A 17,953-nucleotide genomic window follows, 5' to 3' on the forward strand; every position below is an offset into this window, starting at 1 on the left:
CATTGGCTTGTCCTCCTGGTTTTGGTTCCAGAAATAACTCCCTTACCAGGGAAAAAAACAGCTGGGACTAAACCTATTAATAGCTAGGTCAGCTTTGATGATCAAAATCCTAAAGTACACCCCAACACCAAGAGAAAACCAGGGGGTGATTTAGGACGGTAGTTTAGTGTAGGTTATGTTCAGCCTATACCATGTAAACCAGGGATGAGCAACTGACAGCTGTTTTTGTAGCCTCCCACAAATTAAATTTGTAAAATGTTTTAAATATATTTTTAAAATATGTTTTGGAACTCAATCGGGGTCTCAAGAATAGTAGAATGCGCAAGGTGCAAATCTGAAATTTGGTTGTGAAAAAAATGGTCAGTCACTCAATTAGCCCGTGTCAGCTAACATTTTTTAGATTGGTTAATTAGTCTAGCCAGCTATCTAAACTTGTAGTAATCATGGTTGAATTACTGACCAGGGGAACCTCATTGATTTTGCAAGTCACTCTCACTCAGATTTGGCAAAATGCCAAGTGCAGGAAATTTGCTTTAAAACTACAAATTGAGTGAATTTCCCTTAGGGCCCCCAAAAGGCTAGGGACAGCTCTGACTGCATGTGTGGTTATGGATGTGGGTATGCAGACCCGCGAGCCACTGTGACCACTCATGAGGAATTCAGATTTTTTGTGGCCCCCACCCTAATCAAAGTTGTAGACCAAAGCCTCATCAGGCCAAGTTAAGGTAGCCAGCATCCAAACAGCATCAATCGACACTCAGTGGCTAGTTTATTAGGTACACCTCCCTGATCATGAAAATGGATTGCTCCTACAGACAGTGAGTCATGTGGAAAACAAAAACAGACAAATAATGGCGCAGTACAACAGTGGTGTGCAGAACGGAATCTCAGAAGGCACAACTTATCAATCCTTGTGTTGGGCTTTCAACCTCATCACGCAACATACGTCATCAGAGTGCGCAAAAGAACATTGTACTGTCTACACTCAGTTGGTTGTTTATATTAAATATTTGTAATTAAATAGAATTTACTCAGAACTAAAAGTTTTGTTGCTAAGGATTCCACGACGTGGTTAGCCTTCATGGCTGGGACTGCAAGTTTGTGTTCCATTTTTTGTGTGGATTCCGCGAGTTCTAGCTGGCTGTACTATAGACACCTGTCGTCGTGGGAAAGACTAATTGTTATCTTTTCGTAAAACAACTGGTTGCAGTAAAGAGCCAACCTGGATACTAAGGAGATCCTGAGGGAAATCGATGAGTACAAACAGCTTTACGCTATGGAGGAACAACATATTCAATCATGGAATAACTTTAACCCGATAAAAAAAATAAAAACAGATTAATCTACAGACACGGACGATTTACTTACCGTTGAAATAGAGGCTAGTGCTCCGGCTGGAATCCATGCAACACTGGAAAAGTTGTGTGAGGAGGTAGGAGGGCTGAGGGGGAGTTTGGAGTTTAGCCAGAGTGAAATTATCACGCTTAAAGGAGAGAACAAGGTACTCACAGCCAAGGTAAAAATCCACAATTCCAACATGGATTGTCTACCCAGGGAAAACAGGGTGATGAAGGAGGACATACAATGTTGTAGAATGCGTGAAAATCATTTTTTTTCGGGGATTCCTGAGGACGCATCCAATAATCCAGAGGGTGCAATCAGAGAATTCATGGAGTTGGAGCGACAAGACCAAGTGTCCCTGACCAATCTTCGCAAGATTTTAACACTACCAACAAAAGGAGCTGATCAAAAGCAGGGGAAGGGAGCTTAAAAAGGGACCAAATTCAGTCTCAATGACCAATTTCCAAGGGAGATAAACGTAGTAAGAGACTGTATCAAGTACAAAGGCAATAGAGGGAGAAGGTTAAGCGTGCCTTTCTCATTGTGGACAAACTCTTTATAGATGGACAGCTATTCCGAGACGGCTCCATAACACCATAGCTGTACTAAATTCTATAGGGACTTTAGGTTACGGAAAAAAAGAAAGTATGGGAACTGTAAAAATATCTGAACACTATGAAGTGGATATGAACACACGTACTCAATTACATGCTCGCTTACACATACGAATTTATACATACACACACGATCTCGCCCTCTTCTCTCACTCTCTCTCTATTGTCGAGAACTGTTTTATAATTTAATGTGTTTATTATTTGTCTATCTTTTTTTATGTATTTGTCTACAAGTTTATATATGTTTACAACAAGCAAGGGGAAGATATCAGAATAGGTGCATTGGGGAATAATAACGTATTGTCGTGTCTTTGGGTCACCATTAAACTGAAGACATGTTTATCAATTAACTCCCTGCAATTATTATCACGCGATTAAACTGATTAATCGTTTAATTGTAATTAACTAGGAGATCGGGGCACCAAGGAAAATATTCAGATTACAAAGTTATAATTTTCCTAATATAACTTTCCTATATTATAACATTATATATTATATTCTATTATAGTATAGGCCGATTATCTTCTGGTTTAAATGGTGTATTTTACCTCGCGTCCAGTTTCATTCCAAACGTCGTATATTGTTGTATCTGCACGAACCCAGTCTTTACTAAGAGTCATCCATACATCAATTGTCTTAAAATAATTTATTTACTAAACTAAGTAATTCACAGAAAGTATACAAACAGTAATTATCATCACAAAGAATTGGTAGAGTAATGTGCCCTAGTGGGCTAAACAGGCATGGCTGGTCTGTTAGACAAAGGGTCATAAAAAGTTCAGCTGAGGAGGCACACAGAGTTCATTAATATTAACAATTGATATGCTAATCCTTTGCACATGAACGCTCACTCATTCGGGAACAATTGCAATCAATATATATTTACGCTCAGTGTGTCGTCGGGATCCTTGTTGGAGCGTCGTTCTGTTGGAGAGTTTTGTCCGCGTTCTCTCGCTCTCTCTCTCGGTTAGAATGGATCTTTCAAAGCGACATTCATTAATGTCATCATAGAATGGATGTTTCGTTGGTCTTCGCGTTCAATGATATAATTTCTAGCTGCAGACTATTAATTAATATCAAAGACTTGTTCTTATTCTATCAATATCGATAGTCTAAAAGTTAACCTGTTAGGGCTAGGGGGCAGTATTGACACGGCTGGATAAAAAACGTACCCGATTTAAGCTGGTTACTACTCCTGCCCAGTAACTAGAATATGCATATAATTATTGGCTTTGGATAGAAAACACTCCAAAGTTTCTAAAACTGTTTGAATGGTGTCTGTGAGTATAACAGAACTCAAATGGCAGGTCAAAACCTGAGAAGATTCTGTACAGGAAGTACCCTGTCTGACCATTTCTTGAACTTCTTTGCCATCTCTATCAATTACAAAGGATCTCTGCTATAACGTGACACTTTCTACAGCTCACATGGTCTCTCAGAAGGCGGCAAAAAGCTGAATCGTGGCTTTGCAGGCTTTGGCTGAAACAAAGTAGCGCGTTTGGGTAGTGGCTGGTTACAGTACTGTGAGACTCAGGCTCGTGCCCGCGTCGACCGAAAGCTTTCTTTTCCTTTGTCTGTTTACCTAAAAGGAGATTCCCGGTCGGAATATTATCGCTTTTTTTACGAGAAAAATGGCATAAAAATGGATTTTAAACAGCGGTTGACATGCTTCGAAGTACGGTAATGGAATATTTAGATTTTTTTTGTCACGAATTGCGCCATGCGCACGACCCTTATTTACCCTTTCGGATAGTGTCTGGAACGCACGAACAAAACGCCGCTATTCGGATATAACGATGGATTATTTGGGACCAAACCAACATTTGTTATTCAAGTAGAAGTCCTGGGAGTGCATTCTGACGAAGACAACAAAGGTAAGAACATTTTTGTTATAGTAAATCTGATTTTGGTGAAGGCTAAACTTGCCGGGTGTCTAAATAGCTAGCCCGTGATGGCAGGGCTATGTACTTAGAATATTGCAAAATGTGCTTTCACCAAAAAGCTATTTTAAAATCGGACATATCGAGTGCATAGAGGAGTTCTGTATCTATAATTCTTAAAATAATTGTTATGCTTTTTGTGAACGTTTATCGTGAGTAATTTAGTAAATTGTTAGTAAATTCCCCGGAAGTTTGCGGGGGGTATGCTAGTTCTGAACGTCACATGCTAATGTAAAAAAGCTGTTTTTTGATATAAATATGAACTTGATTGAACAAAACATGCATGTATTGTATAACATAATGTCCTAGGGTTGTCATCTGATGAAGATCATCAAAGGTTAGTGCTGCATTTAGCTGTCTTCTGGGTTTTTGTGACATATGGTAGCTTGAAAAATGGGTGTCTGATTATTTCTGGCTGGGTACTCTGCTGACGTAATCTAATGTTTTGCTTTCGTTGTAAAGCCTTTTTGAAATCGGACAGTGTGGTTAGATTAACGAGAATCTTGTCTTTAAATAGCTGTAAAATAGTCATATGTTTGAGAAATTGAAGTAATAGGATTTTTAAGGTATTTGAAAATCGCGTCACTGGCTGTTACGTAGGTGGGACGAATTTGTCCCGCCTAGCCCAGAGAGGTTAACTACGTGGTATAGTTCACTTTCAGTAGATGGATTGGATGGTCAAACCTATTGGCCGACTCGCAATGGAGTGGAGGCCTGGTCTGCAGAAAGTAAATCAGGGTGGGGTTTTATAGTGAACATAGAACAGGCTTGTCACATGACGCCTGGTCCTGTCTGTGTCCCTAGGGGCGTGCCGATGACTGATTTAATCTTTGACATAAATACATTCTATCACATTAACATCAGTACACAGCATCTCAATGTATTACAAAATAGCTTTATCCTTATTAATACATTCTATACAACCATTTGGCTATTATATAAACAGTTTTATGGTAATATGGCTATATTGTCTCTTCTGAGTATCACAAAATTGTACCAAGCGGACCAGTTCGTAGCTGGATTCTTCACCAGTCTTCCATACCTTCTCCAGAACACAAATGTCGCTTGGCTCCCCAATTCTGTGAGTTGGAAGAATTTCCTGTGTCTCTCTATGGGCCATGTGGCAAGAGATTCTCCTCTGGAATTTTACCACCCCTTCACACAGGGCCTGGGTGGGGGAGGTAGGTTGGGGGATGGTGCAAGGGGGAGGGGGTCAACTGTCCTCCCTGTACTCAAAGAGGCCAACGTCATGACAGTATTGTATGGAATACATTTGTATGTAGTGAAGCCATCTCTAGAGTAACGTAAGGTCTCTTTCAAGATCATGTGAAACGTCAATTGCTATGGAAATGCTGGGATGTGTTTTTCAATGATGTTAAAGGTAATTATGACGCAACTATGACAGTGATACGATATGGATTACAATTATCATCATGAATATTAAGGCTATACGCACTACATGTTACACACAGACACTCAACCATGCAAATTGGCAGAGTTATTATTTATTTGGACAGCATACATTATAGTCTTACTCTTATTCAGACATCGTACACACTCTCACTAAATCACATTCAATATCATACACATCAACCTACTCAGATTTACTACACACAATATGTTGTCTCAATTTTCTAACATCTGTGGCATTGGCTCACAGGCAAACAGGCAAGGGAATAAAACAAATATTGCTAGAACCTATTTCTTGAATTCTAAATATCAGACATTTGAAAGCTCTAATTTTGACCGTCATAATACCTCTGATGGCAGTAAGTTTACAAACACTAATTATAGTCAGTTTAGACTGAGAATAGTATCTAGTTATGGTAAGGGGTGAAATAAGTATAGCCAGTTATAATTTTAACAGTTTAGCAGATTATAAAAAAGGAAGATCAGTCTTTACGTGGCTAAAAGAAAAGGAATATAACATATACTGTTTACAGGAAACTCACTCTACATCCTTAAAGGAACTCAAATGGTGTGATGATATTAATTAACAGAAATGTCGATCTGAATGTGCAAATAGTCAGGGATGAGTCGCAAGGAAGTTGGATATTTTTGAACATGAAAGTGGATGAAAAATAGATTTGGTTCATTAATCTATATGGTCCAAATAAGGATGATCCATACTTCTTTGAAAACATTTATTCCAATTTATTGAACTTACAGGCAACAAATGATCAAATCATTATGGTAGGAGACTATAACACAGTGCTAAGTACCTCAATGGACCATAAAGGTAATCACTCTACAAACTATCACCGTGCCCTTAAGGAAATCACAAATATTATGGACACATTAGAAATAGTGGATATTTGGAGAATAAAAAACCCTTACCTAGTGAGATATACACGGAGGAGACATAATCAAGCTAGTCATCTTGGCTACTTTCTTGTCTCATTCTCTCTTGCATCAAAAGATTAAAAAGGTTTTAATAGGAGACAGAATGCGATCGGATCATCAATTGGCATTCACATAACTCTTATAGATTTTCCACGTGGACGGGATATTGGAAATTTAATCAAAGTTTACTGGAGGACAACTTATTTTTAACTAAGACAAAATAATTTATAACAGAATTTTTCCAGTATAATAAAGGTTCAGCAAATCCCCTTATTGTTTGGGATACCTTTAAATGTACCTTCAAAGGTCATTCAATTCAATATTCATCAATAAAAAAAGAAGCAGTTTCTGGCTAAAGAGACACGACTAACAAGGGAAATCCATGAACTAATAGTACAAGTAGACAACAATAAAAACAATACTACAGAGATACAAAATAAGTTAGAGGAAGAAAAAAAAGAACTTGAGGAACTTATTCAAGAACAATCTAATGTAATCTATTACAAAAATAAAGCAAACTGGATGTATTATGGAGAAAAATGAACAAAATTCTTCCTGAATCTCCAATACAGGAAACACTAACAAAAATAATTAGCAGAAACTCGTTACTGAAGACAGAGTCATCTATGATTCTCCGAATGATATTTAAAAGAGGAAGCTAATTATTTTAGGCAGATGTTCTCTTTTCCGTCCCATCCTCTCCCACTGAATGAAGATTACGGTAAGGAATTCTTTCCAAATAACATAAAAAATTGAAAATTAACAAATGTACAGAAAAGATCAGTGCGAAGGCCAAATTACAGAGGAAGAACTTTGAGGCTATTAAATCCTTTCAGTCTGGAAAAACCACAGGGCTTGATGACATACCAGTACAGGTATATCAAGCCTTTTTTGATTTACTAAAAGCTCCATTGTTAGATTGTTTTAACTACTCCTATAGAAATGGTAGTCTGTCAGGTACTAAGCAGGAAGGTCTGATTTATCTTATTAAAAACAAGATCCAGGTGGCAAATATAAAGACCCAGTATATCTAAAAAACTGGAGGCCCCTTACACTTCAATGTTGTGATACAAAAATACTAGCGAAATGCATAGCACTCAGAATTAAAAAGGTTTTACCAGGTATTGTTCATCCTGATCAGACAGGTTTTTTACATGGACGACACATTGGAGATAATATACTACAACTACTAGAAATAAAAGAACATCATGAAACATCTAAGAAGCCAGGCCTGGTATTTATAGCGGATTTTGAAAAGCCATTTGATAAAGTAAGACTGGATTTTATTTATAAAATGCCTGGATTTTTTCAATTTCGGTGATTCTCTTATAAAATGGGTAATAATAATGTATAGCAACCCCAGGTGTAAAACAGTAAATGACGGCTACTTCTCAGAGAGTTTTGAACTGTCAAGAGGAGTTAAACTAGGATGTCCGCTGTCACCATATCTATTCGTTATGGCCATCGAAATGCTAGTTATTAAAATCAGATCCAATAACATTAGAGGATTAGAAATCCAAGGTTTAAAAACAAAAGGTGTCCATGTATGCCGATGACAAGTTTTATATTAAGTCTGCAAGCTAGATCCCTGCAATGTCTCATTAAAGGTCTAGATAGGTTTTAGTCCAGAGAAATGTTAATTATGATGTGTACAATATTACGTATTGGATCTTAAAAAATAAAAACTTAAACATTACCCTGCAGTTTACCTATAAAATGGGCTGATGGTGAAGTAGACATACTTGGTATTCATATCACAAAAGAATGAATTTCAATAGAAATAGATTCTGCAACCATGGAGAGGTAAATATGTCTATTTATGGAAAAATTGCCCTGATTAATTCCTTAATCATATCTCAGTTTACTCACGGCGCTGCCTACTCCTGATGATTCGTTTTTCAAATCATATGAGCAAAAAATATTTTGCTTTACCTGGGACGCTAAATCAGACAAAATAAAGCGTGCCTATCTATATAATGAATATGAATTGGGCGGGTTGAGGTTATTAAATATAAAAGCACTAAACCTCTCTAAAAGCCTCACTTATTCAAAAGTTTTACTTGAACCCTAAATGGTTCTCCAGTAGATTACTAAGAAAAGCTCATTAATTGTTTAAATATTGCCTTTTTGTGTTTGTGCAGATTGCCATGTCTCATTTTCTCTTTTTCAAACAAGCATTACAGAGCTGGCTACAATTTCAATTTCATCTCCCTGAAAAGATAGAACAAATATTACCACAAATATTATGGCTGAACTCAAATGTGCTGGTTGATAAAATACCTGTATTTATGGGAAAGATGTTTGAAAAGGGTATTTTGTTCTTAAATGATATTGTAAATCGGAATGGTAGTTATGTCCTTCATGGAGTTATCAGAATTGTACGGGAATGTCTGCTCAATCCATGAGTACAACCAATTTATAACAGCATTACCCCCAAAAATGGAGGAGGCAGGTGGAGGTAGGGAACTGGTCTGTTTGCACAATATAAAGGATCAAAACTGGTGGAGGAATAAAAATAGCATAAATAGGAAAGTATACCAGTTTAATTTGAGGACCAGGATGTTGATAACTGTGCCATACAGATTGCAAAATAGTTGGGAAGAGATTTTTGATGTACCGATTCCATGGTAGATATATAAATGCTGGATCTTGGAGGGTTCGGGTTCACGTTTTTTGGCCTGGTGGGAGATCTGTCAAGGTGCCCTTGAGCAGGGCATTGACCCTGGATGCTTCTATGTGTCGCTCTGAATGGGAGTCTGTTGGATGACTGGTATGATGAAGTTGTTGAGCGCCTTCACTGCAAGTATATTGTATGTTTCGGATATTCAATCGATCCTTGTCACGGATGGGGTATTGGAACAAACAACTACACCGGGTTCCACTCATATCAGCTAAAAACAAAAGAAGCGGCTCCACTTGGCACACGATCACCACCACTGGACAACTGAGGAGTGGAAAAACATTGCCTGGTGCAAAGGATCCCGGTTCCTGCTGCGTCATGCTGATGGCAGAGTCAGGGTTGGACATAAGCAGCATGAGTCCATGGACCCATCCTGCCTGGTGTCAACAGCACACGCTGGTCGCAGTGGTGTACTGGTATGGGGAATGTTTTCCTGGCACAAGGTAGGTCCCTTTATACAAACTGAGCAACGATTGACCGCCACAGCACATCTGAACATTGTTGCTGGCCAATCCGAATAGAGCATCTTTGGGATGAGATGGAACGGGCTGTTCGCAGTATGAATGTACCGCCGTCCAATCTGCAGTAACTGCCTGATGCCATCGCGTCAGCATGGACCAACATCCCAGTGTTACGTTTCCGACACCTTGTAGAATCAATGCCCCGAAGAATTCACAGTGTTCCGGAGGATAAGGAAGGTCCGACCCCGTACTAGATGTGTGTACCTAAAACTGGAAACTGAGTGTATATCATCAAGCGATCATGGATTTCTACTGTTATAGGTGCCTCTGACCAGGCGAGTTGAGAACATCAGCACCATTCCACTAGACAGTGGGGACACAATTATGTTACACAACCAAAAGAAGGTTCCATTCACCAAAGACTGGACTTCGGAATACAAAAACTCCTTCCGAATGGTAGGGAACACATTTTTTTTGTTTTTTTTAAATAAACTCTCTCTCAGAGAGGGAGTGGACTAACTCTGTGGCAACGACACTTTACACATGGCAGTCGTCCAATCATAATAGCCAGGGAGATAAAGGAGAGTTGGCCTCCATGCAACACTGTAGCAATACTCACAACAAAGACTATTTTACATAAGCCTGGGAAACACACAAAGACCACCACAGCGATGACACATTGACTACCCATCAACTTCCTGTCCTAATTCATTCCAGAAGCATGGAGAGTGCAGTTCATGTTTTCACTTCCTGCTCTTTCACAATCATGACTCTGTGCTTCCTGAAGGAGCCTGACATTTACATAAGCAGCGCTTCTCTCTCCCCCCCCCCTCCCTCCCTGACTGCTTCTTCTGGGGTATCTCGGATGGGAGGGGTGTAGGGTAGAGGATGGGGGGGCGCCTTCAGAAAGCCACAGGGTTACACAACGTGATGTTACCCTGGTTGTTTATGTAACAATGCTTTACAGGCAGTGCTTAGCTAAAGACACCATTCCTACGGCAGAGAATCAGCATTTGTGTAGTGCTGATTATCAAAGACCGACAATTACCATCCCGGCCGGGACAGGCAGAGTGTCCTGATGAATACCAGGGGGCGCCATGACAACAAGAGGAAGAGGAACTGACTGGTAAACAACAATGGCTCAAGGTCATCATGGTCTCCCTGTGCCACTCAATGAATTATCTGGAAAGAGTTAATTCACTTCCTCTTCTCCAATGCACTTTCTAACCCAGGGTTTCTTAACCCAGTCGTTTCACATTGCCAACTTGCTCTATTCAACCACTAGCACACCTGATTCAACTCGTCAACTAATCATCAAGGCACTGAATGTTGGTGTTGGTATAGATCAAATATGTGAGGACTCAGTTGAGAAGCAACGTTCAAAGCTCTCAGAATCCATGTCATCTGAGTTGAGTGGACATGCAACCCTGGTGCCAAGTCTGATCCAGGTCCATGAATCGCATGAGTGTAATGTTTCAGAGGCCCCGTTTCCTGGCAGCCTGGCCTATGTGTGTGTATGTCATGTTCCTATTTCATACAGTGCTGCTGAAGCTCGCTCTAACCCACGGAGTTACACAACAGATCTGCAGGCAGGTGCGGGACTGCGCCAACTAAACCTAATCCAGTACACGCCCAGGCAGCCATACCAGAACATTTACCAGAACAAGGTGGGAAATCAAACCACATAATTAGAATGACTAATTCTACAAATCCCACAAACCACTGGGCCAGAATCAGAGAAAAAAACTCAGTGCTTATGATTGAGGGCCTTAGATCCACTAGGAGCCCAAAAGAAGACATACAAAAAAAAAAAAAGGGGGAGCGAGCCACTGACCCACTAAAAAGAGGACAAAAAATAAATAAAAAAAAACCACTAGTCTTCCCCTCTTCATCTACGTCAGTAAGGAGATCATAGATAACTCTCAAACCAGAGAAGCCCCTACGCTCAGCAACACGTGTTCACTTGGCGACTACAGGTCACGGAGCGGGGAAACTGCTGGAAGCTCCAATACAGGGCCACCTTTCACAGAGGTTCACCTCAGGACAAAATATTTACCAGTTAGGCCCTAGCAGGCATTGACCAGGAGTTGTAATAAGCTTGATTAACCCTTCACAAGTGGGCATACATTACACACAGAACATGTGAGCCAGAGGAGATTCTTTACAAAGACAATCAACACTTGCCAACTTCATTTTAAGGTTCCTGTGTAAAATCGATGTGCGAGAGGTCAATATGTGCCAAGCCGAAGAACTCTTAGTGCTGCAGCCATGAATAAAGGACAACTAAGGGGTCAATAGACTGTGTTGAAATCCCCCCCCCCCCCCCCACGAGGGTGGCAAGTTAGCCCAATAAGATGACACATTTTGCCTCTATTTCCTACCCCCTGTTGACACACACACCAACAGCGCGATGAACATGGACTCAGGCAGAGGGACACTTATATAACGGCAGCCTCTGGCTGTTACACAAGCCCAAGAACCGCACAGCCCGTACACACACACCTAATCAAGTACACGCCCAATCACATAAACTACCCACAGAACAGACTTTAATTCCTACAATGTACATTCACAAACAAATCCATATCTTCTGTTCCCATCAACAATGTATGGCAGCCCTTCCCCTAAAACAGGCTATTCTAAGTCTTTGTGTGTGTTGTTTTACAGCTGTTGTGTTTTACAATGGCTTCCACAGGAAACCACCTTAGAGGCAGACAGCTGCTCATCAGTTTCCATGTAAACATCTCAGGCCCCCCCCCCCAAAAAAATAAAACTTCAATATCTATCCTTCTGATCTAGAAATAGACAAAGCAAATCAGAAAAACAAAGCTATTCTGCAAAAAAAATATTCAGAAAAAATTGAAACAAACGAATTCTGGAATAAATACTGTAAAACAAAGGGCACGCCTTGCAGAGGAGAGGAGGACACACCTTGCATAACTAGCCTGACAGCCCTATTGAACAGGGACAGGAGGAGTGTTAGTGGAGCGTTGAGGGGGGTGGCAGCGTGGCTGTGCGATCCCCAGTGCTCGGAGGCTGATCTAGTGCTTTACTAGGCCAGTATCTCAGACTGCAGAGATTACCATGACCGGGGTCAGCAGAAGGAAGGAGGGTGCTTCTATAACACCTCACATTGTGTGACTAACACTCCACTCTGACCAGGGAGGGGGGCTCGTCTCTGAAAACACCACCATGCTAAGGGTTCACTTATCTGAGGCGGTTTCAGTTGCTCACACTATTATACAGTTCATCTTGGATGCAAGCATGTTAATGCAGAGGTGTTAAACAACATGTTTTGGCATTGTAGGGTAGACAAGTGCAGTGACACCTTAGAATCATCAGGACACATCCTAGGATCTCTGGAGTTCAGCAGATCACATGTTGGGGACATTGTCAGAGCGTTCTACAAAGTGTGATCGTGACAGAGTTGTTAACCAGGCAGCTGGTAGTCTAGCAGTTAAGAGCGTTGGGAAAGTAACCAAAAGGTTGCTGGTTCAAGTCCCCGAGCCTACTAGCTGAAAAAATCTGTCTACGTGCTCTTCAGCAAGGCACCTATCCAGAGCTACTTACAGGAGCAATTAGAGTTAAGAGGTCTGCTAAAACATGCTTTCCCAAAGTGGGTCCTGGTGCCCCCCTTGGGTCCACGTATGGTCTTTGCCCTAGCACTACTCAGCTGATTCAAATAATCCAAGCTTGATGATGCGGGCGCCAGGACCGAGTTCAGGAAACCCTGTGCTAAATGACTACAAGGTCATGTGGTCGACGTAGACAACTCCCCCATGCCCATTAGGGGTGGCCACACTGATCACAACATAACTGTCAACCCAATCAACTACCACAACTAGAGGAACGGACAAAAACAATAAGAAAGAAGAGGAGACGAACACAGGCTACCAGTAATCCCAATCTTAGAAGGTGACCACATCCCTAATGTGATGTGCTCTACACTATATAAATACGTTTGTTGTTGTAGTTTACCATATGTTGTTCCTCGTGCTGCACCCATTCAGACTGGCTAGTACCGTTTCATCAAACAATAAATCCTCCCACTGCCACCTGTTTAGGTTACCGTAGAAATGGTCAAAGAGCCCCCACATCAAATAAAACATCTGAGAGCTCCTAACAGAGAACAACATGAAAGAGAGAAAGAACAAATGAGAGAGAAACATTGAATGAAAGGATGGCTGGTGTCAAACTGATGCATAAGTAGGGAGCGTTATGCAACGCTGTTGCACACCGTTACAAAACGACTGCAATCCACAGACAGTAAGTACAATGTATAACACCCTGGTTCTGAACTACAATGTAAACCACCCTGGTTCTGAACTACAATGTAAACCACCCTGGTTCTGAACTACAATGTACACCACCCTGGTTCTGAACTACAATGTAAACCACCCTGGTTCTGAACTACAATGTACACCACCCTGGTTCTGAACAACAATGTAAACCACCCTGGTTCTGAACTACAATGTAAACCACCCTGGTTCTGAACTACAATGTAAACCACCCTGGTTCTGAACTACAATGTATAACACCCTGGTTCTGAACTACAATGTAAACCACCCTGGTTCTGAACTACAATGTAAACCACCCTGGTTCTGAACTACAATGTAAACCACCCTGGTTCTGAACAACAATGTAAACCACCCTGGTTCTGAACTACAATGTATAACACCCTGGTTCTGAACTACAATGTAAACCACCCTGGTTCTGAACTACAATGTAAACCACCCTGGTTCTGAACTACAATGTAAACCACCCTGGTTCTGAACAACAATGTAAACCACCCTGGTTCTGAACTACAATGTAAACCACCCTGGTTCTGAACTACAATGTAAACCACCCTGGTTCTGAACTACAATGTAAACCACCCTGGTTCTGAACTACAATGTAAACCACCCTGGTTCTGAACTACAATGTAAACCACCCTGGTTCTGAACTACAATGTACACCACCCTGGTTCTGAACTACAATGTAAACCACCCTGGTTCTGAACTACAATGTATAACACCCTGGTTCTGAACTACAATGTAAACCACCCTGGTTCTGAACTACAATGTAAACCACCCTGGTTCTGAACTACAATGTAAACCACCCTGGTTCTGAACTACAATGTATAACACCCTGGTTCTGAACTACAATGTATAACACCCTGGTTCTGAACTACAATGTATAACACCCTGGTTCTGAACTACAATGTAAACCACCCTGGTTCTGAACTACAATGTAAACCACCCTGGTTCTGAACTACAATGTAAACCACCCTGGTTCTGAACTACAATGTAAACCACCCTGGTTCTGAACTACAATGTATAACACCCTGGTTCTGAACTACAATGTATAACACCCTGGTTCTTCATCATCATCATCCAGATTTCTCACTAACAACAAATTATTAATCCACACATCTTTCTCCGGTAATCATTGATTCAGCCCCAGTCATCACATCACCCCCACCTGCTGCTGTCCTAAGAGTCAGTGACACTCCCCTCCCACCAAGGAGGATCAGGGTGCCAGCAGGGTTCAGGGGGTCACCTACCTGCAAAGGTCTCCGACTCCTCCAGCAGCAGCATGCTTAGAATCTCCGTGAGGGGTGTGTGGAGTGTCCCAAAAGCTTGTAGAGGGTGTGCGGTGGTGATGCTGCCCCCGCTTGCTGCTTCTCTCTGTGTAGTCTCTCTCACTATCTCTGTTACCCGTCTCTGAGGCTGGGGGAACAGGTGGCCTGACTACCGCCGTCTGCTCCGAAACGCACTAACTCACTTCCTCTAGTGAAAAACGTCTTTCCCTAAAAGCTATAAGGCAGAACCTGGCTTCTTGTTCTACTTTTGGTCTTAGGCGTTACCGGTTTATCTGAGGAGTTTTTGTCCCCCTACTAACTGATTGACAGGATGAGCGAGTGGCAGTACGCTAGCTCATCCCTGTCCTAAGCGGCAACATGAGTCGAGTCAGGCTCTTGACAACCAGGAAACTCTACTAAAAACTCATTACATAACCTTTCATGCTGGAGCAGGGGGCCTCGTCAGGGGGGCTGTCTACGTACGCACACCGCTACCCTACGTTACGGAAGAGAGGGAGAGAAAGAGCAGAGATGCCGGCTGGGCAGAAGGAGCAGCATGTGTGCCGTGTAAAACGGGAGAGACTGCAGGCAGGGGCGCTCGAAAGACAGAATTATTTCAAGTGGCTGCATCTTGATCATGTAAGAAGTACGAACTTAATCATGTAGTTAGGTAGATGATGTGGCCAAATGATAAATGACATGTCACGTCTAAACATATGCACTCTTGAATGATGGAGAAGAGAAAAACTGAGAGAAAAATAAAAAATAGACCAAAACTTGACAATACAATAAAACCTCCCTCCACGGATATTCAGCTACTGCTAAAGCGAGATTCCCCCTTACTCAAGATTCCACTTCCTCCTAGCCAAGACACCCAAGACATCAGTAGAACTCAAACCCCCAAAACAGGTTTAGATACTTTTACCCATGACCTCTCTGTATAAGCAATGCTATCCTCCTACTCTAGAATGGGTCTCATCTCTGTCCTCTTGCCAAGCCAGAGTATCCATGTCAGCTCCACTCTGCCATACTGCCCCAGACTTCCAGAGTATTGAGAGCATGGTTCTGTAAGCAGAGCCACAAGGGACAATTATAAAACAATGAGGGGCTGAAAGCAGCCCAGCTCTGTCTGGACGTCACAAACACCCCTTCCACCGGGAGAGTCGCCCCACCAACTGACACCCATGTCGCCATGATGTCAGCAGGCCCCTCCTCCTCAGTGAGGCTGCCTAAGGTAATGGAGGTGAGAGTTCAATCGGAAAGAGGGAACAGATGGAATGAGGAAAAAGTAAGAGAGGACGGGGCACTCAAAACAACCTGGTGGAGCCAGGTCCCGGGACCTTTCCAACACACACACACACACACACACACACACACACCCCTCTTACCCGGATCACTTTACAAACACTCACGTGGGAGGCTGCACACACACTAAAACACATCTTACAATCCCCTCCCCCGGAAAGAGCTAGAAACAAGAGACGGTAGGAGGGAGGGGGGAGGAAGGAAGGAGGGTAAAGAAGAGGTAGAAGCAGCCCTATAAAGATTGCTAGCTTGACAATACAGGAGTCTCCTCTCATCCCAAAGAGTAGGCCATTTCCCCCACGCTCAACTTTGCCACATCTCCATAGACGTGCCTTTACTTCGCTCAAGTCTCTTAGCTCACATTTCTCTCTGTTTACATAAACAGTCTCAGCAAATGAAAGGGGGCATGAACTGGGTAATTGACACTGATAAACAACATTCAAATCCATGGCAGAATGTTCCTGTTGAGTGACAGAGCAAAAGGAAAGCAGGGGCAAAACAATATGCTGGATTTATTTACTGCTGTACAAACAGACTTCCCTGCTATTATCCCCAATCAACACAGACAGATACGCACAGAACACACACACACACAGACAGACACACACATACACACATCAAACACACACACACAGAACACACATACACACACACACACACACACACACACAGAACACACACACAGAACACACATACACACGCACAGAACACACATACAAAAACACACACACACGCACAGAACACACACACAAAAACACACACACGCGCACAGAACACACACACAAAAACACACACACACGCACAGAACACACACACAAAAACACACACACACGCACAGAACACACACACAAAAACACACACACACACGCACAGAACACACACACAAAACACACACACACACGCACAGAACACACACACAAAAACACACACACACACGCACAGAACACACACACAAAACACACACACACACACACACACACACAGAACACACATGCAAGAACACACACACAAAAACACACACACACACACACACACAGAACACACACACAAAAACACACACACACAGAACACACACACACACATACAAAAAAACACACACACACATGCAAAAAAACACACACACACACGCACAGAACACACACACACACACACACACACATACAAAAAAAACACACACACACACAGAACACACATACAAAAACACACACACACAGAACCCACACACACACACACACACACAAAACACACACAGAACACACATACAAAAACACACACAGAGAACACACACACACACACACTCAGAACACACATACAAAAACACACACACACACGCGCACAGAACACACATACAAAAACACACACACACACACACACACACACACACACACATACAAAAAAACACACACACACACACAGAACACACAGAACACACATACACACACACACACACACACACAGAACACATACAAAAACACACACACACACACACACACACAGAACACATACAAAAACACACACACACACACACACACACACACAGAACACATACAAAAAACACACACACACACGCGCACACACACAGAACACATACAAAAACACACACACACACACACACAACAAAAACACACACACACACACACACACACACAGAACACACACACACACACACACGCGCACAGAACACACATACAAAAACACACACACACACA

General features: G+C 41.9%; 1 protein-coding gene across 2 annotated transcripts in view; it reads right to left on the bottom strand.

Moving 5' to 3' along the window:
• LOC106566793 (helicase ARIP4) overlaps nt 1-17,953 on the bottom strand; it is a 114,705-nt gene that overhangs the window by 45,979 nt on the left and 50,773 nt on the right. Inside the window, exon 1 of one of the 2 annotated variants that reach the window (XM_014135187.3) lies at nt 14,922-16,235. The exons of the other annotated variant lie outside the window; for it this stretch is intronic. Coding sequence (XP_013990662.2) covers nt 14,922-14,955 — 34 coding nt within the window. The 5' untranslated portion in view covers nt 14,956-16,235. Of the gene's footprint in view, nt 1-14,921; nt 16,236-17,953 lie in introns of those variants that run through there. 2 annotated transcript variants of the gene reach the window in all.

This window comes from Salmo salar, chromosome 13 (genome assembly GCF_965601325.2).
Source record: "Salmo salar chromosome 13, fSalSal1, whole genome shotgun sequence".
NCBI classification, from domain to species: domain Eukaryota; kingdom Metazoa; phylum Chordata; class Actinopteri; order Salmoniformes; family Salmonidae; genus Salmo; species Salmo salar.